Raw genomic sequence first — 24,592 nt, forward strand, 5'->3', positions numbered from 1 at the left:
GAGGAATGCATTTTTTAGGTTTGTACCATTAAAATGTGGTGCTACCTGACTATTAGGAGGGAGGAGACACTGTGGTTGCCAACGGGAGTGAACCTCACGTTGAACGACTTAACTTCTCCAGGCTGCAGGAGGAGGTTGTACACAAAGGGCCTGGTTGGTCCTTCTACAAAGCCTGTACTGCTCCTCATTAAGGACGTCTGTCACACAAAGACACAGGCTGTTAGAGATAAATGATTTTCCACATGCTGTCACATCCACAGACAAGAGGACAGTCATTAGCAATGCAACGAGCAGCTGATTTGCTGATTTCCTGAATAACCACAAAGTCGACTCACTTGATTTCTGTGAACCTGGAACTCTAAGGTGTTTGTGTCGATGTTGATGTTGGACAAATTTCCTAAAGGAAACCTGGGAAATGAAAGCAGTGAAGAAGATCGTCAGTGTAAGTATAAATAAAGAACAAACTGGGGTTTTGTGGTGACTTCTCACCTGTCGGCCAGTTTTCCAGAAAACACAGAAGGGTTGGGTAACAGTGCCAAGGGGAGCACCTGGACATAAACAGGGACATCTGCAGGGTTCTGCAGAATCACCTCCTCATCCTGTGGAGAAATGGACACCACACCTCAACTTCAAACACTTCTAAACACCCCTGTGTCTGTGTGCTAATGGGAGGTGAGCAGCTTGTACTCACAGAGGAGCTGTTGGTGTTGGTCAGGGGGAACGTGATTCTCTGCGAAGAGTTGACCAGCGAAGGCCACGTCAGGTGTGCGGTTATTTTCGCCTGCACATTTTTCTGGAGGTCTGTGTTAACTTCAAAGACGGCTTCAATCCTTTGGTAAGAAAAGAAGTTAAGTTCTCTAAAAACAAATAACTTTCATTTAATACCAAGCTTGAATCCCTAACATGCTTACTGGTGCCCAGAGTGCTCGTTGAGCTCATTCCATCGTCTGAGGAGTTTTTGGTGAAGATCTACATCAGAGTCCCAGATATCCTCCTGCAACGCCAGCCCGTGAGGTTTGGACTCAGCTGTGGGAGGGGAGGGGAGGGGGGAAAAAGAATCTATAAGCCATTTAATCCAGACCCGCAGGAACGGCACGGATCGATGATAACGGCGAGATGTAAAAATGAAACATCCATATATCTGTCTGATAATAACATCAGAAATAATACAGCGCCGTCAGTAGTTGTTTTTGTGTGCTCCTGAGCAGTCTTTACTGTTACTGACAGACACCTTAGTTTCTCCTTTCCCTGCTCTCAGTCTCGTTGTGTGTGCACCTTCACACACAGAGTGGAGCACAGACGGGCGAAGTGAACCAATCAAGCTGTTATGTTACTGAGTCCCAACAAATTTTAAACTGAACGTAATGAGAGACAGGAGCTGATGGGGAAAATCGTTGTCTGAGCTTTTCAGTTGCATCGTCTCATAGAGACCAAAGTTTGCATTCAAGGAAAAAGAGCAAACAAAAACCCCTCAAAGAAAAGCTTCTTTCATGCTATGTTAGCGCTCCTGCAGCTAACACACATTAAGCACAGAACAACATAGAAATGAACTGAACTGCCTGGCCCACTGTCACTGATATCCAGTCCAGCTTTTTGATCAGACCAATATCAAACCCAAATTTCTGGATGGGTGCATCCTGACTCTGATTCTTCCAGTTTCACATTTAGCAAGGTTAGGGAATTATTGGACAGGAATTATTATTATTATTATTAGCAATTATTTTGTTCCATCCTTTATTTGATTCGTGGGTTCAGCTGCTATCCCATTTGTTCGTAATAATTAAAAACTTGAAAATGAGCACGTTGCTCTAGATGGGATTAAACCTAAAAACGGTGCAGCGAGCTGAGTGGGTGCCAACATTCTGCTGTTTTGGATTTGTTTGTGAGGGTGTCAAAGTTCACAAGATGGTCAGCAAACTTGACCTCTCTTTACCTTCAGGTCGAGGTCAGATTTTTAGTAGATGCATCTATGGTGCGAATTTGAATGTCTTCGGTCACATCGTTCGAGTTATGGCCAACGTTAAAGTTTCTGTTGAACAGACACTGCCGAGGCTACGACAGCAGCTCGACTTTTCCTTTGAAACAGCCGAGCTAAAAATGGCAGCAGCTCGTTGTTTCGTGTCACTGCAGCCTCAGGGTGAAAAACGACACAGGAAGTGACTCTAAAATGACCCCCCCCCCCCCCTCCTCATAGACATAAATCCAGTCCAAAAGGGGTGTTGTTACTTACACACTTACACACACACACACACACACACACACACACACACACACACACACACAGAGTTTAAAAATTAAAACTTACATTTAAGCACAAATGGCAGGCCCACATAACAGTGATCACCACACTGCAAGCCGGCATCAAAATAAATATTTGCCACCTGGAAAACATGAAAAGATTCAAGTAAGTTTGTGTCTAAACAGAAAGAACGGCCCTCGTTTTGTGTTTGTGAGGGCTGGGATGATTTTCCCACCTTAGATTTCCGTCGGGGCTCCAGCTCGTCTTTGCTGTTGCGGAGACGTTTGTAATAAAATCGAATGTCTTCTGTCAGGGAGCGGATCTGCTCAAGTCTCACTTTCTGTGTGAAGGCGCTCTGTATGCTGAAGCTTTGATGAACTACCTTCCCCTAAAGAAGAACACATGTAACTTAATATAAGACCTGAGGGATTAAACAAGAAGCTGGCTTTTTTTTCTTCTTTCAACACCTTCTCATCTTTACTGGTGTGAATTCAGTCACGAAATCTTACAATTTAAAGTTACTTACAGGAAATGAAGGTGGCAAGATGATGTGTTTGGGGGAGCTGTTCAATGTGCCCACTGCGATGACAGCTTTCACCGGGATGGTTAATATCTGAGGCCCCGCCAAAAAACAAACAAAAAAAAAAACATAAAATCAACACAACAGCATTGTAATGAACACGTTTTAATGTTGAAATAACTGCCTGAAAACTGGACTGCAGCCGGCCTACCTCATAATCTGTAGTGAGGTGCACGGCCCCATCGTATGTGCCCTCCAGAGCTTTGGCCACGAGTGTCACTCTGAATGCTGCATAATAGCCGGATGCTAATATGACCTGTAAAGACAAAGTTTCTCTGCTTTTTAGCACCGTGTGGGCAGGCTTCAACTTCTCTAAAGAAACCTGTGAAGTCTCTCTCTCGGTTGGAATAACAATCTTTTATCACTGTGATCGACAGATTGCGTCCATATTTGAGACGTGCAGTAAACTTGTTTTCCACAAAAAGGGAATAAGAAATAATTCATATATTAATGACTGCAGTGACTCTTGAAAAGCCAAAACTAATCAGGCACATATTTCATATCTTCATATTCATATCATATTTCATATCAATGTAGATTTAAGACACTAAGCCAAAAAAACTTAACTCCAGAAGGCTTTTTGGCTTCTTGAGATGCTCCTCGGAAGGGAAAAGTTTAAAACCAAAGAATTCCAGATGAATTCTGAATTTCAAAATAAAAGACAGATTTACTGGATCTTTTTCCTCAGTTAGCAGCAGCAGGATTAAAAATCAAGTCTTGAGCTGCTGAAAGTTTATTCCCACAAAACTGATCAAAACTCCACATTAAACTCATCATTTTTTAAGTCATCACTTTAGGAAGGTTGTGTATTTCAAATCCTGTATCAGATATACATTTTACATGAATTTCAAACTGCTGTGTCTGTTTTTTGAATTGTTATTACCAGATTCATTTAGCTGTATGGCACCGTGGTTAACTGTGCTTTTAGATAAATTGACTTAACTTGAGGAGATGTCCTGTGAGTGCTGCACACAGCTGCAAGAACGACTTTCAGGATCGACTTATGAGCTGAGCTGGTGTGGCAGCCTCAGTAACGTGAGAAGATGCTGCCTCAGTAATCAGCAGGCCAAGTGATGTTTTAGCTACCACCAACACACAGACGGGAAAACATGCTACCACACAAACTTCATCTCAGCTGCATTAAACCCTTTTCTTTTCTCAAACTGTTTTAGTCTATCGTACTACATCAGTGGCCTAAACCATTACCATCTTTCAGGGTGGGGTGATTAAATGGTCTGATACTGTTTTAGTTCAAATAAATACCCCATTATTATTTATTCTTCCACCAGTAATGTCTCATCTATTGGGCTGCTGTAGATTTATGAGACCGCTTATTGTAAAACTTCACACTTCCACTTTTCAGTAACTTCCCGTTCCTCATCAGCTCTAAAGTACTCATAATAACATTAACACATGCCAACCAGCACCCTGCGCTGTGCTACGATCCTCATTCCAGATAAAATCAACACAAACTGAGAAACGCCTCAATCTAAAGCCAGAACCCACAGTTTCAACAAACTGGCACTCATCACTGATGGGGAAATCCTCCCGCCATTAATGAAAATATCAAATAAATGTAGAGGTGAGGACACCGTTACAGCTCCATCTCCTAACAGAAACCCTTCAGCAGACCTCTGATTACCTCCTGCTAAACTATTCTGCCCTAATTTGGAGACCTCGCCCTGAACTTTGATCCAGATCCTTTCAGTCCTCTTTGGGGTAGTTAAGATATAATACGATTCCAAAACATGTTTTCAATATCTACGATAATCATTAAATCAAATCCATTGTAAGCATGCCATCAGAGGTATCCTGTTATCATCTTTAATATTTCTACAAATACTTTTTGGTAACATCCTAGAACAGACATTTCCATGGAAACAGGTCAGAGGAAGTACTGCACTCTGTACATGGGTGTATGGAAGCTTGTTTCCGCCACTAAAAAAAAAAATAATAATAATAATAATTAAAATAAATTTTTTTTCGAGTTATTAACTCAAAATTTTGAGAAAATAACCCAAAATTTTGAGTCAATAAGTCGAAGGTAACAAGGAAATGACCTCTTCCTCAGAGCGTTCAAATTTGCATCACTAAGACAAAATTTCAAGTTATTAACACGAAAATTTGACATACATACAAGGTATTCACCTTACTCATGTGTGTACAATAATATTACTACATAACCTGCTGATATCAATGCATTATGTATGACATCACTATAATCATAAGGCAACCATATTGTTTACATTTGAGCAATATTGCTGAGCAGTAGGTATGGCTTTAATATTGCTTAATGATGAGTCATAGTCTGTACTATTTATAGCCATGAGTCATCCCTGACCAACATGTTAGACAATGCTCAGCCAATCAGAAGTCGGCATCACAGGCTAACCAATCAGGCTGCAGCCTAGAACTGATGTTCCTATAAACAGACTGGATCTTTACCTAGAAGGTTCTCACTATCAGCTACTAGTGCTGGGCGATTTTTAAAAAATATCGATATATTTTCATACGTGATATAAGATGAGACAATATCGTTTATATCGATATAGTCTAGGTCGCGTTACAATCATACTAGTAGCTCCACCAGTTCGCCTTTCTCGTCTCCCAGTTTGCCTCTGCACAGCTTCGCACTGCACTTCACGTACATCTACAGCTGAATGTTAATTAAAAATGTCTGTGACATTTGGGACACAGAGGTTTGACTCTGAAGGGCCTTTTTGTTTATACTGTTAGGAAGAAAATATATCGAGATATATATCGTACATCGCCATTCAACTGAAAAATATCGAGCTATTACTTTTGGTCCACATCGCCCAGCCCTATCAGCTACAGCCAGCTGTTCAGGGACCGAGGTCAGCTGATAGATATGGGGAATCCCACTTTCTCCACTTCACTAAATAATGGCCAAGTAGGTAGCCAACCACACACCACAATATGATCACATGATTCGGCTAAGCCGGGGTCGGCAAGCCGCGGCTCATTCAGGCTTAATCTCCGGCTCTGTGCGGCCCGTGGAAGTAAATTATAAGTATCCAATTGAAGTGCATTTTATTTTTGTCAGTTCGGTTTTTGTTGTAGTTTTAAATTGGAACATTATTGTGATCTTGAAATATTAAAATAAAATCATTTTATTTATTTATTTAAGTTTCTCAATATATGCATCACTCACGGTAGCCGCTACCGGCTTCCGCTAGTATTTGCGGCTCTCACTGTTTTGTTTTCCGTGGAAACCGGGTTCAAATGGCTCTTTCTGGATTACAGGTTGCCGACCCCTGGGCTAAACCGATCGGGCATGAGAAAGAGGCCGCATATAATTAGCATATATACCATAGCATTAGCAGCCTGAAATCCTCCATGGTGTTTACTCTCCACTTCAGATAAATACAGCCAAAGTGTACAAAGGTACTAAACATCCAGGAATACGAATATCATGCTGCACATCTGCACATAGACTGGAAATGTAAAACCTCACAGACAGACGCTCGGAGGAGAAATACTGTTGAATGTGTTAAACTGCACTAAACATCCATAGTTTACTAAAAAGTATTATTTCATGTGAAAAATCAAATTTTTGTCACAAAAAAGGGGAATGACAGACATTTACAAAGGTCACAGATTTCAGTTTAACTTTGCGTGAATAATAAAATACAGAAGTGATGACCTTGTACAACTGTCTCATAAGAAAAAAAAAACCTAAAAACTATAACCACAAATGCTGAAGTGAAACTCAAGTGGCACAGTCGTAGGATTTCATTGGACTGGACTGCGTCTGACTGGTGCTTGCTCTGCTCTCTCTAGTTTCCTGTTAGAGTTACTGTCATGGCGGTCAGGTTGTGGAGGTCTTACCGTTTTATGATGGGAGGCTGAGGTGTTCTGCAGCTCTTCCAGGTGAGTTTGGGCCACCGTTGTGTTTCCTTTTTCTGTTTTTAGCAGCTCCATGGAGAGACTGTCTCCTGTGACTAGCCAGGACTTGATCTCCAGCTGGAGGACAGAAAGGACCAAAGTGAATTGTTCTCTTTGGACTGGATGCCGTTTTGAACTTTTATCAAACAACATGTGACTACTTTAAATAGTTTTCACTATGGAAGCACCACCAGCATCTGTCCATCCACAGTGCAGTTTTTCCCGTCATACCACAACCAGTTTTCAGAAGGGTGATGTCAGTGTCTCAGTCATGTTTGCTGGGTTAGCATAGGCTCGGTTCAACAATACTGTGCTGATGAGCAGAGATGCCACTGATGGTGACACTCTGCAGTCTTGTGAGAATGAGCAGGTGTGTATGAGAAGTATAACTTGCGAGAAATAAAAAACTTTTGAAGCAGTACAAAAAATGCTGAACCATTTTTTTTTTTTTTTTTAAACATGCACTTTTTAAAACTGAGTGACCACTGAAATTAAATTTTCAAATCACCACCTGGATTCATTCTAATAGGCTGAGCTGTGACGGTTTGCAATCAATCATTGAAACATCAACTCATGCAGCTTCTCACCTCTATGGGGTTACTGTTGACCACCACAAATATGATGCTGCTGGTGTCCGTTGCACTGCGGATACCAAAGTCCAGCAGGTTCTCCTTCAGACTGGGAGGCAGAACCAGAGGCTGTAAAAACAGACAGTAAAAACAGTTACACAGACTGACACTCTTGGCCCGCTAAGAGAAAGCCAAAGAGTGACAGTATCAGATTCAACAGCAATGTATAACAGAGCTATAATGCAGTCTGGTTCCAAATGGCATAAGTTTTACTCTATTCAATGGTGGATTTAAAGCGCAGTGGCACACATCTTACACTTGATGTTTCCAAGGTAAAGTTAGAGGATGACAGGCAGTGGACCAAACCACTGAGGCAAGAGCAAAAATGTACTGTTTTGAATCTATAAAGAGTGCAGGAGCTCTCCTTGGATATTATCCTATTAGTTAAGAGCACATAGTTATATTTACAATGATGAACTCAGTGAGCCTGTCTGCAACCACTCTATGTCCACTGTGTACCTCCAAGAAGCCAGTGTATGCCCGAACAGGCAGGTGAAACTTTGAAGCATTTGTGATGAGCAGGATGTTGCTGTCTATGTGGATGGATGGTCGAACTGGTCGGAAGAGGAGGGAGAAGATGTAACGCGACTCGTGTGGGTGGATGAGGATGGGTGTGCTGAAGTTCTGCACCTAAAACAGAGAGACAAATAAAGTGATGTTAGTGTGGTCCCTTGAGATCAGACTTCATAGTCATGATGATCTCTGACAGAAAATCATTGAGTGTTTCCCACCTAACGCCCCAGAAGCAGCTGGTGTTTTTTGTACAATAATAATAATAAAATTCATAAAGGCATGCAAAATTTTACAGTCTGGTATCAAATATAGGCAAAAAGGAGAATTTTCCCCCTCAAGAATGGTCAAACTAATCTACACTTTTATAGAAATATATATATATATATATATATATATATATATATATATATATATATATATATATATATATATATATAGCCACCTACCCCACACACTGACATGAGCCTTCAAAGTTTACCCACAATGCCCTTTTTGAAGTTTTTGAAGTTTTCTCCAGTGAATTACCAGATCAAACATGCGCGGTACCCATGCTTGCTTCTGCTCCTCTATATCACAGACTGTCTATCACAGATATCAGACTGCTGCAGTTTATTCAAACTGATATGAAACTCAAAGCTGGTTATAGAAAAACTGTGTTGAACTAGAACCAGATTTTGTCGTTAGATTGTGTTTTTTGTGTATTTGCAAAATTGTGAGGACTTCAAAGCACTCTGATGCACTTTAAGAGGCTGTAATTTGGCTATATTATTATAATATTCAAATTATTTTCAAACAAGGAAATACGCTTAGTTTCAGGTGGGGGTCAGTTGTTTTTTTTAAACTGAATCACCATGATAAGAAATTTCTGCTCACATTAAACATTGTTTTGGCCTCTTCGGGGAGGGACACGTGGTGTATCCGGATTGCAAAGCTGAAGGCATTTGTCAGGAAGATGGGTCTGTCCACTGGGTCCACGGGGCTGTCCCTGATGTGGAACAATGTGGCTGTGTGGTCAAAGCCCAGGTAGCTGCCAGAAGAGGAAGCACACACGCGCACACACAGCAGTGAAGCTTCAAATCAGCTCTTACTGGAACATTGTCCTTTCTCTCCATGCTCACCCACAGAATAACTTACCCTTCTAAAACATCTGCCTGGTATGGGATTTCGAGCTTGGAATAACTCTTCTCTTTTGCTTTAACAGTTATTTTACCAGAGAACTGATATGGTCTTCTGGCTTTTGAAGCTGCAGCAAAAAAAACAAGATTGAAAGAGCAGATAAGATGATGCATAATACATCCAAGGCCCTGAAAGAGGAAGTTGTGCAAGAGAGGCAGAAAATGAAAGAACCTTCTAGAAACTACTATGGCAAAGGAGAACAACTTTTTTTGACAGTGAGGTTATGATTCAACTCTGTACCAAGAGCTTTAAAAGGAAAGCTGACAAGGATGAATCACGTTTAGAGTTTCCACAGTAAAAATCTGGCTTAATTTGAAATCTTATGAATGCCCACATCATATTTCAGTGTTAGAGCCACCAACAGGTTCAACTTCCTTTGACCTACTAAGGAACATAACTTACCATCAAAACTAATACTTGCAACTTTGGTATATCTGTTCTCTCCAGCTTTGAGTGTAACTGCCTTGAAGTCTATTGTGACGGCTTCGTTTGACGGTGTTGTACGTACACTCTGAAAAACACGAATAAAGGAATGGATTACAAGTGGGGGTTGAGATAATCATGGTGTTTATATTTCCTTTTAAAGTCAGCTCAGGATACACACCGTAATGGGAACATCTTTCATTCCTGAATTTAAAAGGTGCAGATTCAGCAGCTTTGGACGATCTGCAGTACAAAGAAGAGGAAGAGCGGGAGGAGTCAGAGGAACTCATAATAAAAATTAAAATAAAAACTCAGGTGTAGGTTCTTTGAGAACTGCATACCTTGTGATCGAAGTGTACCAAAGTCTAACATCTCTGTGGAGGAATATATGCCAGGGGCTGCAAACAATTAGCGAAATGCAAGTGTTACAAGAGAATAATGAATAAAATGAACTCTCTCACAAGGGTTTGGCAGCACACCTGATGTGACCTCCACCTCTACGGGGAGGATGATGAACTGGTCCTCATTGGGAGCATTGGTTTTGATTCTGATGAAAGCTGTGTGGTTGTCCACATCTCTGGATGAGAAGCTGGCTCTCATCACCCCTTTCGTCTCAAATGGGGGAATCTCCTGAAGGAGGGGAGGGTCAGTCAGTGTGAGTGAGACCACCTACACCTATCCTCAAAAAATGGCCTATTGCACTCGTTCCAAGCTCCATATTTTTACTCTTATCCTTTACCAGAGTAGCTCTGCATGATTCACAGGTCAATGAATCCTTATTTATCTAATGCTGGATATTGTTCAGCCGTTCAGTTCATCCACTGTCTGCAACAACTCTTTACTTCACTTTACACCCTCCCCTCCCCGTGACATCATGCAGAGCCAAGAATAGAAAGAAAAATGGTAATCTGAGCTTTGACTCACAGGGATTACTATACCTCATTATTGTACACATCAGCCATGTTTAATGTGACCAATCACTGCTGAAAAAGTATTTATAAGACAGAGAAAGGAAAATCCCAAAGAGGAACTAACCCATAATTTTATAGTGCCTCCTTGTTGGCCTGTGGGAAGCTCTAGATGCAAATCCCCACCACTGGAATACATCTCAACCACCTGGAGTGTAGACGGGGACGAGCAGCATAATCAATCATCAACAAATATGCAAATAAAATGATCAAAGTTTTAATTTGTCCAAATTACCTGCAGTGGTTCACTGTATGGGTTGTGGATGTTTATAAGAGGTGAGAAACTGCTGTTTACTGGGACTCGGGCCCCAATGAAGGGTCGCAGTCTGTAGGGGTTTGGGATGCCGACCCCGAAAACCTTCAGGTACAACGACGGACAAGTGATATTAGTTAGTCACACTTTCTGCACTAAAAACAGAAATTATGAAGTAGGTGTGTTGCTTCATCTGTACCTGGTATGTAAACACTCCGTGATGCGACGTATTAATAAATAATGTGTTTTCTACATTTCCAACTACTCGAGCGAGAAACACCACATCGAACGACGTGTTCCCTCCTGGGGGTATTATCTGTTGGAAGAACAGGTTTAAACGAAAAGCCAAAGAGATTATAGACGGTTATAGACAAAAAATCTTGAACACACATCAGCAGCAAAGACGGTGGGACAAGTCAAAATTTCAGGGTCAACAAAAGGCTTTTAAAAAACTATTTTAGGTCAAAATGATGGAGCTTTCTTTTAGTTTTTTCCATGAGATTTTACATTTGGATTTTATGTGCTGCTCAACATAAAATTAAAAGTTAATTCAGATAATTCCTCAAAATAACAGCCTAATAACAGCCAGAGGTATACAAGTAAATACAGCCTGAGAACTGGCTGTGAACCATCCTTCAAGGAAACTACACAACATCACCCCTTCAGTTTGAACCACACACAGGTCAGAACAGAAAACACTTTATGGACACTTTAGGACCACAACTTTATTCATACTTTGGATCTGTGCTCAGTATTTTCAAGATTAGTTGATGTGGGCATGCATTTTAATACAGAAATAAGCAAATATTTAAAAAAATGAAAAGCAATTTTACACCAGCGTGATCTGCCATCTGTCACATCTACCAGAATTCATGAATCTGAACCTATTTCACCACTTTGTGGGTCATGTTTCTATTCAGTTGTTCATTAGGCAGACCTTCACTTCCTGACCCTCACGGATATCGTCACTGAGTCATGTTCTGAAAAGAAAACCAAACGGGTCCGTGCACATGTACAGACCCACAAATGTCTAACCTCACAGATATCAATGCTGACTTCCACACGGACCTTACAAAGCTCCAGTGCTATGAAAACATCACAGCTACATGGTAACTTTAGCATTTTGGTGGTGGTGGTGGTTTAAGTGGGCGATGACTCAGGGTGATTTCTGTTTCAGGTTCCACTGAAAACTTCCTGCTGCATTTATAACATCTTGAGTTATCCACCGAGGTGGCTTAAAAAAGAAAAAAAAAAAAAAAAAAAAGCATCTGTGTTTACATACTAAAACCGCTCTCACATGTGGACCGAACTTTATTCTGAAAGCTCCCTATCATAAAGCAGGTGCAATGTTGATTTCATCCCATGTGAGAGTAGCATAAGTAACTGTGCTGCAGGCTGCACCCAAAACATAATCTCCGGTTACGTGTTTGAAAAGGTGACCAAAGCTGTCCATGTACATGTGTTAAAAACTGTCTGAGATGCAAGTAGATGACATGCAATAAAGTAAGAGCACATAACAGAAGTGAAAGCAGCAGAGCTTCGTGAGAAACATAAGTGCATTTTTCATTTATTATTAGACTACATTTTTAACCTTGAACTTTCATCATGCCTAACAATTTGAGCACAAAATGGCAGAAAACGGTACAAAAGAGAAGAAGCTAATTGTGCTGTGGCATGTAGCCATGGACCGATACCAGATAACTATCAGGATTAAGACAGACAACAACATTAATGGTGGTAGCATTTTTTTTTAAAGTGTCAGGGACACCAAACCCAATATTAACATTCACATATGACAGAGGGCAGCAATAAATGTCTACTGCTGATAACCTGAGTAACCAGTTGCCTAATTGTTCCATCATAACAAATCACGGTGAGTGATGCTCTGTTCATGTTTGTTTATTAACTGTGATTTGGTACATACTTGTTTCCCTGTTCAGAGACTTTAGCAAGAAAATAAAAGCACGAATGATGAAACAGAATTTTGTAAAATGTCTCCAATATGTTCAAATCATAAAAGTAAAATGGAGACACTTAAAAAGGCACCGGTATGAAAATGGGGAAAAATGGGGAGCTAAAGCCCTCCTCAGCTCCTGTCACACCCACTTCCAATATGTACCATCTATGCAAACTCCATGCATCAGCTTGTTCATGCACAACTACACACACTAACAATGCCTGGAGATCACTTGAGTGTCTACACAGTCACATGACGTCTGGATTGGCTGCACTGGATGAATCAATTCATTTCACCAGAGACAATCATGGCAAGGGCAGTAGTAAAGAGTAATCTACAAACTCACACTTACGAGCAGAAATACAAGATTATAAAATTTGCGGAAGCAAATCCAGGGATGAAGCAGGAGCAATTGCAGCAAAATTCGATATTAGACCACAAACTGGTATTTTGAAGAATTTTGAAGACTCTAATCTTATCCGACACACACATAAGACAGATTTTTTTTTTTTTTTTTTTACAAATCAGATGAAATTTTTAATCAGTGGCCCATGGACTTAGGCGGTGTTTACTGTACATATAAATATATAATTAAAAATCTCATCTCGCCCTGTGGGCGGTCTTTGCCCTCCAAGCTCGGGTCCTCTACCAGAGGCCTGGGAGCTTGAGGGTCCTGCGCAGTATCTTAGCGCTCTTCTGGACAGAGATCTCAGATGTTGTTCCAGGAATCTGCTGGAGCCGCTCTCCCAGTTTGGGGGTCACTGCCCCGAGTGTTCCGATTATCACAGGGACCACTGTTACCTTCACCTTCCACATCCTTTCCAGCTCCTCTCTGAGCCCTTGGTGTTTGTCGAGCTTCTCGTGTTCCTTCTTCTTGATGTTCCCGTCACTTGGTATTGCAACGTCTATCACCACGACTTTCTTCCTTTGTTTGTCCACCACTACGATGTCCGGTTGGTTAGTCATCACAAGTTTGTCTGTCTGTATCTGGAAGTCCCCCAGGATCTTAGCTCTGTTGTTCTCAACCACCCTTGGGGGCGTGTCCCATTTTGACCTCAGGACTTCCAGGTCATACTCGGCACAGATGTTCCTGTATACTATGCCGGCCACTTGGTTATGGCGTTCCTTGTATGCCCTGCCTGCTAGTATCTCACACCCTGCTGTTCTGTGCTGGATTGTCTCAGGGGCATCTCTGCACAGCCTGCACCTGGGGTCTTGTGTGCCTGGTGTGGTAGACCCCAGCCTCAACATTGTGCTTAGATCTTGTTCCTGTGCTGCCATGATTAGTGCCTCTGTGCTGTCTGTCAGTCCAGCCATTGGTAGGATTTCTCTATGTCAGCCACTTCTTCTATCTGCAGGTGGTACATGCCATGCAGAGGCCTGTCCTTCCATGATGGTTCCTGTTCTTTCTCGGGTTCTACTGCCTGAGGTACTCAACAAAGATGTCAGTGATTGTTGAAAAACTGCCACATTGCATAAACAGTTATGATCGGCCCACATGAAGAAAGCCAAGTGAAAATCTAACTGAATGGGAGGGGGTGGGATGCACTGAAACGTGAGCTCTTGTATTTGTCTGGTTCCCAGGCTAACTCCCTGATGGTTAATAAAAAAAAAAAAAAAACTCTCCCTGGAGATGTGAACTTGTCTGCCCTGGAAATAAAAAGCCTATTCAAACACATCCTGTGACAGAGAAGTCTTAAAATCACCTAACTGATCGCTGGCTTCATTCCCACTGAACATCTGTGTGCTCGACTCTCATGAAGTTGGATTTATACTTTAACATAACTATTAAAAAGGACTTTGATCTTTTTGCTGACTGCTCAAAGATACTTTTGTACTCTTAGGAAATATTTCCTTATGTTATGATCTAGTGCAGGGGTGCCCGATACGTTGATCGCGATCTACTGGTCGATCGCAAGAGGCGTGCAGGTAGATCGCATGGCACCCCCAGTGGAGTTGGGGGGAAAATGTAGATTGCACGGCATTAAACGAAGTAGAAGATGACTGATGAACTGTCATCCATCCGTTTCGTTACCACCCTATACATGCGCATTTAACCATGCTGGCTTTGCGTGTAGCTCGCGAGCTGAAAAAGTGTGGGCACCCCTGATCTAGTGTATGACCATCACAACAAGAGATGAAGAATCCAAGCACAGTTAGATCTACAACCCCTCACTCCAAGGCAAACAGGTCTTTCTATTAGTGCGAGTCAAACTGGCTACTTGAACAAAAAGACCTGACTCAGTTCCCTGAACTGCACACCTGTATGGGTTGTTGCCACCACAAACACCTTGTTCTAGAAGATGATTTCTTGGCAACACTTTCACAGCATCTCAGCCTCAGAGACACAAACTGCCTGCTGTCAGGACACAGAACAGGTTTCTCATACAGAGCAACACTTTACATGCAAACCAGAAAACATTTAAAAAGTATGTTCACATGATGCACGCATCCCCATATTCACAGGCTTTATTTTTTCCTATTTTCTAAAAAAACATAAAACATTACACACAACACTAAACGGGTTACAAAGCAGAAAAAAATACGACCAAAAATCATTCTAGATTTTATTTGGATAATACATTTTTATTAAGCACCTTCTGCCAGACCCCCTTTAAAAAAACTCACCACGGGACCTGTGCACCCTGCCCGGGATAGGGCTACCAGGGCCCCACCCTAGAGCCAGGCCTTGGGAGGGAGCTTGAAGGAGAGCGTCTGGTGGCCGGGCTGATCTGTGGTGCCCAGCCAGGCACCACAGAATCCTCTGTGGTGCCTGGCTGTGCGCAGCCCACAGAGGATTCAATTCAATTCAGTTCAGTTTTATTTATACAGCGCCAAATCACAACAAACAGTCACCTCAAGGTGCACTGTATTGTGGGTAAAGACCCTACAATAATACAGAGAAAACCCAACAGTCTAAACGACCTCCTATGAGCAGCACTTGGTGACAGTGGGAAGGAAAAACTCCCTTTTAACAGGAAGAAACCTCCAGCAGAACCAGGCTGAAAATACTGCAGTTTAGTCCAGGATAAACAGGTTAGTTTGCTGTACTATCGTGAATTTACAGTAAAGCTCTGTGCTGAACTGGCGCAGCGTTTGAACTTAAGCTGATGAAGCTTAGATTCATTCACTGAATTCACTGGCAGTGGAGAGAGACAGGACAGATACAGGGGAGGAAACATGGGCGACGGGCCGGGACTCGAACCCGCACCGCAACACGGCATATGTATGTGGTTGCCAGCTTCACCACTAAGCCACCTGGGCGCCCCTGAATTCAAGCTTTTACACCAATTTTTATACCAAGTATCTTGTTGAATTCATTTGTGTAAATCCACACAGAGCTTTAAGCCTCAGAGCAGCAGCTGATCACAGACTGACACAAAGAAAATCTTATTGTGAGCTGATTATTTTCCCCACGTTGAGCCCCTACAACAGATCTCAGCCCCTTACTTTGAGCACATTTCAGAGCCTATAACTTTTTCCTTTTACTTGAGTAAAGAAGTTGAACCAATACTTCAACTTTTAGCCATTAGTATTTTTTTAATACAAGTATCTGTACTTCTACTTAAGAACAGAATGTCTGTACTTTTGGCACCTCTGATGAGTTTGGGTTTGGTGTTTGCCAGGGGAACGGTACTTGCCTGACTGCATTAGTTTGGTGGCGGGGGATTGTTTGCATACAGGGAAACACAGTTCATGCAGAGTTGTTTTTGTGTACACTCTCACAGAGAGGCAGTGTCAAAACCATGTATAACAACCTGTGGGCTATTCTTGATTATTCTTGTGATGTTGCTTGTTCTCAGCTTAAGCCCTGCAGTGAAGAAGTATCATAAGGTATGAAGAACCTTGTAGAGGAATAAAAAACAAACAAACTTCAATTTGCTACTGCAGCCACTGGTTGTCCTTTCTTGATCATTTTCTTTTTTGAGATTCTTCCTCTTGTCTCAGTGAACTGATATGATCTCCCTTTTTATTGGTAACCTCTGCATTATTCAAACTCCCATAATCCTTCTCTCTGTGCAGCCAAAAATCCACAAAAACTGGCACCAACATGGAACCATAATAAGGATTTAATCCAGCAGACTAGCCGATGGATTCTCAGGTTGTCGGAGGTCAAACTACCCTGAAGACTCTCCATCCATCCACTTCCGCTTATCCGGTTCAGGGTCGCTGGAGCCTATCCCAGCTGACATAGGGCGAGAGGCAGGGTACACTCTGTACAGGTCACCAGCCTGTCGCAGGGCCAACACAGAGAGACAGACAACATCTACACTCACATTCATGCTCTCACTCACACCTATGGGCAATTTAGAGTTTCCAATTAACCTAACCCCAGTAAGTGCATGTGTTTGGACTGTGGGAGGAAACCCACGCAGACACGGGGAGAACATGCAAACTCCACACAGGGAGAGAGAGAGGAGCCTGGAACCCGAGCCTGGAACCCGAACCCAGGCCTTCCAGATGGTATTCCAACTGTGAGGCAGCAGTGCTAACCACCGCGCCACCGTGCTGCCCACTCTGAAGAATCTAACACATAAAACAGATTTTGCTTTGTTTACATAGTTTCATGCGTGTCATTTAATGGGCCTGACTGCTGCCATATCGGTTCTACAACAAAAGAGCAAAAACAAAACTTGTGTTTGCTGAAAAGCATCACATTACCACACAAAACAGCAATCACACTTCAACAAGACACTCAGGTTTATCCTGTCTCAAGACACTTCAGCCAATGTGCTTCAATATTTTCAGGGTGTGTGCATCACTTGGTTCTGCTTACACTCCCTCCTGTCATTTATAAGTGTTTTGGACTACCGTTTATCCATGCACAGCCTCCACGCTACAGTCCCCAGAGATCTTCAGTGTCATGTTATGGGGGGAGAATGTGACACGCATCAACTCATTTGACTCGTGTGAGTGTATGAAAAAACAAAACGCAACATATGTTATTTTTGCTTACGAGGCTTGTTTGGAACATTTATAGAAGTCACTACATTGTTTAAATACCTTTGAAAAGAGATCAAGTTGCTTATATGCAGCTGGGAATAATTTCTTTCCATAACAGAGAAAACTAAGTTCTTCTTGAATTTGACAAAACAGAAATAAATCTGGTCTCAAAGAGGTTTTAAAGTGATGGCTACTTACCCTATTCTGAAAAAAGGATGCGTGAAAATGTGCCGTTGTTGCTGATATTGATATCAAACTAATTTCTTCTGAGCTAGGGTTATGTAAATAAACTTTTTCCATTTTTGGCATTCCAACGGGCCTGGAAAGGAAGAAGAGAAGTCTTTGTTAGAACACATAATATATCTAAAGTGTGCCTGTTATGCTCGTTTTCCAGCTTTGTATTTTTATATTCTTGAACTGTGCTAGAGAGGCTTCGCATGTCTCACAGCTCAAAATAAGTATTCCTGATCTTATACTGGGCCTCAGTGCAGCCCCTCAGTTCATCGTCTGTCTGAAACAAGCCGCTATAGCTCCTTCCTTCTTTAAGATAACTTTATTCTCATTGGCTGCCCCTTATAAACAGTCCACATAACACAGATCAAAGAGTGGAGAAAATGTGAAGACTGAAGCTTGAAACATAAAACCTGAAGGTTTATGAGTTTGAGGAGCCGACAGGTGGAGACTGTCTTACGTAAACACATCCGTCACAGATTTCTGTGCGTTAACTGCAACCTTTCTGTGGAGAGATTTTACATTCAAAAGAGTTACTATCTCCGCATTGTTAACCCAACACCCACAGCTCATCATAAACTCTCTGATTTCCTGCTTCAGAGGTAACCTTTTTTTTTTTTCCCTATCAGCATGGTATGAAAATCAACTCGCAGATGCTTGGAACTTTGGATGTTTGTGATTCTCACTGCTGGAGGTATAAAATGGCACAAGTTAATTTATAAAAGATGTTTTCTCTCTGGGTTAAGTCTGAAATAATCACCTGAATGCTCCTCTACAAAAAACACATTTAATGATTCTAAAGTTGAGCCTGATATACTGAGGCCACTGATTCAAATCCCACCATTGTTACAGTCAGGGAGCAAACCTCTCAAGGTTTCATTTTCATGCCCTCAAAACATTCACCGCTGATAAGCTTTTGTCCGAGAAAGTAGGGCAGGCGAGGTCGGGCCGAGACAGCTGGGTCTCTAAGTGTGAGCGACCCCTCTGAGAGCTCCTGAACCTGAACCTTGGGTCTGTACTGTAAAACTCAGCTGCATCAGGCGGGTGTGCCACGCTGGACCCAATAGGCCCTGCCTAGGTGAAGCTAGGCGCTGCTGCAGGGTTAAAGCATACGTGGTTTGTTGAATGCATTCCTCAGATGACTGCTAAAACACTTCTTAGAATTTATGGGTGACATGCAGATCCAGTTTTGTTGGAGGTTACTGCCTAAAGACTCAATATTTAGGGGCTGTCTATGGCAAAAATGAATAATCATAGTTATGCTGGTTAATACTGTGATCAGTTATTTTACATGTTTACTCAGACTCAGGAAAAAGTGAATTTATTAAACTTTTTATCTTTCAAATGACTGAGTGGGGTCAGCTGTATATTTTTGTGTGCTGTTCTGATATTTTAAATGGTAAAAATGTTTCCCATGAATTTGTCAGTTTACTTCTACAACATTTTAATTGTTACAGGAATCAGCCCATCAGTGCAGTGGGGACACTGAAAGTTATGTGCAAAAAAAAAAAAAAAAATGATCAGATTAGTTTTCTAATCACTACATTGTGATGTTTTGCAGCGAACTGTTGCATTTCCTGCTGCGGAAGTTTGAATTTGAGTGCTAAAAAAAATAAAATATAGCAGGGTCATAAAACAGTTTGGTTACCTGAGGGTTATCTAAGTAACCTTCCTTGAACTTTGATTATAATTCAACTCAGTAAACTGCATAAATACATAAATGTGTTAAACCTGCCACAGCCAGGTGGGGACTGGATTTGAACTTTTTAAATAATTCTTTGGCCTTTGCAGCTTTATTCAACAGTGTGCAGTGGAGAGAGACTGGAAAGCAGGTCGGGACGCAATCCTGGGCCACCTGCACCACCACGAGGCATACATGGTCGCCTGCTCATCCGCTGAGCCACCCTCACACCCAGATCTAAACTTTTTATTGTGAAAGTAAAGATGTGTTCGAAGGCAAAACAGACTGTGGCACAATAATGGTTTTATCTGTATTAACCAGTTTTAAAAATTGTTGGAAGGCAAATTGTGATTAAATTCTGAAGAACAGCATCACCCACTTATTAAGTTTTGACTGGGTAAACTGTGCCAGTTCAAACTGGACCAACAAACAATGCAAAAACCAAAGCGTAAATCACACCACTACAAAAAGTAAGGTAAAGAGAAGAAACTCACTGTTCATGGAAATCCAACATTGGAGGTTCAAATCGTATAGGTCGACAATTCCCACGGTGCGTAGACGTGCTGCGAGAGACAGGAAGGTGAGATAGTAGCAGAAAAAGCAAAATAGGAAAAACAGCTTTCATAATGGCGTGCACTTCAAACGGCTGAGAGGCTAGAAGCATAAGCAGAGACATCACGGTGTGTCTTCAGCAGGGGGGGGTGTCACTGCGCTGACCGACAGTGTGACCACTCCCATCAGCAGTGCATGATTTCCATATGTAAAGTCTCCATGAAAATCCTGATTTAGAAGACAGGAAAAAAATAAGGACAAAAACACTTCTTTGTGTCACCCTCGGTATGAATCGCTCCTCTTACAATGACAACTGCTTCAGAGCATTGGGTGAAACCGGCCCTGTTGTACAGCTCACCAAACCTGTTTGGCAGCAGGTGTATTTTAACAAGAGCGCTGTCCCTAAACACAGGCAACCCGTCTTTTGGCTTTTATGCAAATCCCATGAAAAGAAAAGTTCATGAGCAATGCAGACGTGGCATTCAGCTGAGCTTCAGGTCATTCATGACACCTGAACAACACCGCCCTTATGAAAACCACCATATGCAATTGAAAATGTATTATTTTTCACCTTCTGGGCCAGAAGGCCTTATTGAATCCTCAGATGTAACTACTCTGATACCACCTGGCAATTTACAGGAGCTCAGTTTCACCTTTTTATTACCCAGGCTGTATGCATGGGTATACTGGATCGGCTTCCATCCCCTGTGGCACACAGCAATCATAATCATGACACTTCATAGCATTCCTGCCATCCCATTATCCCTACTGACAAATATTTTGTGGGATTAATGAGTTGGATGGGTCCTGGCTGTGATTTGTAGGTCTGAAGAGTGCAACAACAGTGTGCTGAATGCTGGTGTGTAACTGGAGCAGCCTAAGGAGGTCGCAGAGAGGCCTGAGCCTGCTGGCCTCAGAGCTGTGCAGTGTGATGTGTGCAGTGACAAGCAAGCTTCTGTTGGTTTCATGGTGTATTAAATTATTATTAAAACTGTTTGTGCATCGACAACTGTTTATCCAAGACCTTGAGTGGAGAGGGTGAGCAGCTTTAAGTATCTGGGGGTCTACATCAGCAATGACCTCTCCTGGACACTGAACACCACACAGGTGCTGAAGAGGGCTCAGCAGCGGCTGTACTTTCTGAGGAGGCTGAGGAAATTTGGCACGTCAACCAAAAACCTCAGTGACTTCTACAGCTGCATCATTGAATTCATCTTTACCAGCTGCATCACTGTGTGGTCCTTCACAGTGCTACTGTGAAGGACCACAAACGCCTGCAGACGGTGGTGAAGACTGCCACAAAAATCACCAGGACTGCACAACCCTCTGTGCAGAGCATCTACCATCGCAGAGTTCACAGGAGAGCTGCCTCCACCATCAAAGACCCCACCCACCCCCCACCTAACCCGTTTCCCGCGTTGCCAACGACACATTGATCAGTGGATAAAAACATCGGTCAGCACTTTTTACAGTTACATTTAAGCTAGTCTCATGGCCAAAAATGGCCAAACAAAGTGGAAAAAGGGAATTTTCCAAACAGTTGGGAGGCCGAGGACCTGATCACTGGAGAGAAACCAAGCTGCAGGTAAGACGGCGCTGCTCTTGGATTGCTGACATCGGAGGTAAAGCGTGTGTCTCTGCTCCTGTCCTGCAGATGTGCGGGGAAAAGAGCGGGTTGGTGGGACGGATGTGGGAGAAGATGCAGAGGGAGGCCTGCACAGGTGGGCTGACAGTGCATCACTGCATCAAACAGCAGGAAACGCCGTGCAGCAAAGTCCCGAAGATACAACGTGCCGCAACACACACAGTGAACTTTATAAGAGGCAAAGGTTGAAATCACCAGCAGTTTCAGTCTTTCTGGAGGAAATAGCTTCTGAATTTGGTGATGTGCCTGATCACACAGGTGCGCTGAGCTGCCTGAGCAAATCTGTCAGTTCACAGAAAGTAAAGGGCAGGGCTCCGGGATGAAAGGTGTTGGCCTTTCTCTGTGACATAATGAAGCACCTTAATGCCTTAAACTCGCAGCTTCAGGGACGGCCCCCATGATCGCGCACCTGTTTGATGCACTGAAAGAGTTTCAAGTAAAGCTGCACCTGCAAGAGGCGCAGATGCAAAAAGGGAATTTATGCCACTTTCCATGTAGCCCCCCCCAAAAAATCTGACAGGTCTCCAGCGCTGTGTTTTCAGCTGCACTTTTTGCTGACAAACTGGACACACTGCAGGTTACGCAGCGTTTTTCTGACTGAAGTGCAGAAATTCACCAGTTTTTAGCTAAAAAATGTGCAAATGTTCATCAGCTTGAAATATTCTCATTTTCCCTGATGTTATTTTTGAAGAAAAATATCATTTTATATTTTATTTACTGTGTTGAGGAAAACATTGCTGTTTTCTGGCCATTCAAATTCATATTGCTGATTAAAATAGTTTTAGATGTTCAATAAATGTTTGTCCTGCTCGACTTTGCCCGTTTTTTCAATTTTGGCCCATCCGGTGATTGAGTCTGACTCATCTGCTCTGAGCAGTCACACAAAGGTGGTTATCAAATGTGGCTGAATCAACACAGGGTTTCCTAATCTATCTCCCAGTACATTCACATGAAAGGCCAAGTCCTGATTGGTCAGTAGGTTGTGATTTTGGGAATGCTGATCACTTCAACATGAGCTGCTCCAGAGTAGGGGAGGTGTCTATGGTGATGTACCTAAGAAGTGGACCACATTAACAACACTGAAAATCCCGAGTTAAACCTGAAGGTACCTTGACAGGCACCTAATCCAGCTTCGTATCACAGACCTGCCATTTTGTGTTTCTAGGTTGTGTTTCATTTCTTGCGGTTTCTATGTTCCCTGAGTAGTGTTGGTTGGCATGTTTGTGTCCTCTTGTTTTTAGTATTGTCTGTGTTATGGTTACTTCCTGTTTTAATTTGGTAATTAAGTCTCTTCAGTGTCCAGTTTCACTTCCTTTTTTTTATTTTTTGCTGGATTCCCTCCCTCATGTTTCCTTGGTTTCCACTGGTGAGTTCCCTTTAGTTTTGTTTTCACAGACTGAGTTTCTTGCCAGGGAACAGTGGTGTTTTGGTTAGCACTGCTGCCTCACAGCAAGAAGGTCTGGGTTCGAATCCACCTTGCCCGGGCTGTTCTGTGTGGAGTTTGCACGTTCTCCCTGTGCCCTGTGTTCCTCTGGGTACTCTGGTCTCCTCTCACAGTCCAAAGACATGCAGTTACTGGGGTTAGGTTAATCGATGATTCTAACTTGCCCACAGGTGTGAATGGTTGTCTGTCTCTGTGTCCCTGCGACAGGGTGGCGACCTGTACAGGTGTACCCTGCCTCTTGCCCTATCACCAAATCACAGCAAGAGTCACACTAGCTGCACACACATGTGGGGTAAAGGGGAAGTTCAACATTTAAAAAGGACTTTGAAAAACACACATCACTACTACAACCTCACACATAACTGCCTGGGGAGTGGTCATGCCGTGCCACTAAAGATAACCTTTTTATGGTTTACACGTCGTCTGAGCAGCCTGATAAAACGTACATGTGAAAGGTGTGTGAGTCCTCTGACACATGTGAGCACTATACAGGAACATGATGCAACCGACTGACTTTTTGCACACTTCCTGCATTGAAAACAGTGCCTGGTTGTTTGAGCACTTCTGCCTGCTGTTCTGCCAAAGCTGGGAAACAAAGAGCCTGACTGACTGATTCTAGGAACCAATTGACAACTTCCTCAAAAAATATTTCAATCAGATCACATCTGATAGCATGAAGCAACCCTGTCTGCTTCTAACAGCAGCTACGAGCTGGAAGACTGATGTCACCGCTTTGCTCTGCTGGGCTCGACTCATCGTAAGAAACATGGCCAAAAAAGTGTGCAGGGTGACACAGACAGGGGTTTCTCTGATAAACGGCACCAGTACTTGTGGATCTTCACAATTATCAGCACAGCTTCAAGGTGTGGTCAGCGCCACCGGCTTGTGATTATAATGCTCAAGTTTATCTTTGGCTGTTATATGGTAGTTTACTTTAACAGCACATTTAGGGCCACTAAGAGCTGTGCGCAAAAAGGATAAATGTAAAAGGGAAAATAAAGGGCAAATTTATGAGGGGGAGAAAAAAAAAACCTGAGAAAATTTACAAGAAAATTGTTTGTTTTTGTTAAATGTATAACATTGAAAATCTAAAAGAAAACTGGCAAATTAACTCAAAAACAAATTGGTAAATCTGTGTTAAGTCAGTTTATTTCTAGTAAATGTACAACTCTAGACTTGAAAATCAAGAAAAAAAAAACTGGTCAATTTACAAGAAATTTTCAAGAAAACAAACTGGTAAATCACCTAGAAAAAAAATGGAAAGAAAGAATTCTCAAAAATCTGTTTCTTCTTATAATTTTACCCCCTTAAATGGCCCTAACACAAGGTCGTAGAGGCCAGGCTGAAGCAATAAAACTTGTTGCTTTGCCAGAACAAAACAACCTGTTAGCTTGTTCACATGAACACGGCAGCTGAAAACGCATCGTTTACCGTCAACAACTGAGCTTCAG

General features: G+C 42.3%; 1 protein-coding gene across 2 annotated transcripts in view; it reads right to left on the minus strand.

The window, feature by feature from the left end:
* Positions 1 to 24,592, minus strand: part of tmem131 (transmembrane protein 131) — a 43,873-nt gene that overhangs the window by 12,599 nt on the left and 6,682 nt on the right. For both annotated transcript variants that reach the window (XM_030727076.1, XM_030727075.1), the window contains exons 4-26: positions 19,995 to 20,063; positions 17,787 to 17,907; positions 10,887 to 11,003; positions 10,670 to 10,792; positions 10,502 to 10,582; positions 9,946 to 10,096; positions 9,808 to 9,864; positions 9,648 to 9,709; positions 9,446 to 9,554; positions 9,002 to 9,110; positions 8,741 to 8,894; positions 7,814 to 7,984; positions 7,313 to 7,423; positions 6,669 to 6,803; positions 2,971 to 3,075; positions 2,766 to 2,852; positions 2,475 to 2,627; positions 2,306 to 2,381; positions 912 to 1,026; positions 692 to 830; positions 490 to 599; positions 336 to 408; positions 46 to 197 (exon numbers count right to left, since the gene is read on the minus strand). In XM_030727076.1, the coding sequence (XP_030582936.1) occupies positions 46 to 197; positions 336 to 408; positions 490 to 599; positions 692 to 830; positions 912 to 1,026; positions 2,306 to 2,381; positions 2,475 to 2,627; positions 2,766 to 2,852; positions 2,971 to 3,075; positions 6,669 to 6,803; positions 7,313 to 7,423; positions 7,814 to 7,984; positions 8,741 to 8,894; positions 9,002 to 9,110; positions 9,446 to 9,554; positions 9,648 to 9,709; positions 9,808 to 9,864; positions 9,946 to 10,096; positions 10,502 to 10,582; positions 10,670 to 10,792; positions 10,887 to 11,003; positions 17,787 to 17,907; positions 19,995 to 20,063 (2,580 nt within the window). The remainder of the gene's footprint in view (positions 1 to 45; positions 198 to 335; positions 409 to 489; positions 600 to 691; positions 831 to 911; positions 1,027 to 2,305; positions 2,382 to 2,474; positions 2,628 to 2,765; positions 2,853 to 2,970; positions 3,076 to 6,668; positions 6,804 to 7,312; positions 7,424 to 7,813; positions 7,985 to 8,740; positions 8,895 to 9,001; positions 9,111 to 9,445; positions 9,555 to 9,647; positions 9,710 to 9,807; positions 9,865 to 9,945; positions 10,097 to 10,501; positions 10,583 to 10,669; positions 10,793 to 10,886; positions 11,004 to 17,786; positions 17,908 to 19,994; positions 20,064 to 24,592) is intronic.

This window comes from Archocentrus centrarchus, chromosome 4 (assembly GCF_007364275.1).
Source record: "Archocentrus centrarchus isolate MPI-CPG fArcCen1 chromosome 4, fArcCen1, whole genome shotgun sequence".
In the NCBI taxonomy this organism is placed as follows: Eukaryota; Metazoa; Chordata; class Actinopteri; order Cichliformes; family Cichlidae; genus Archocentrus; species Archocentrus centrarchus.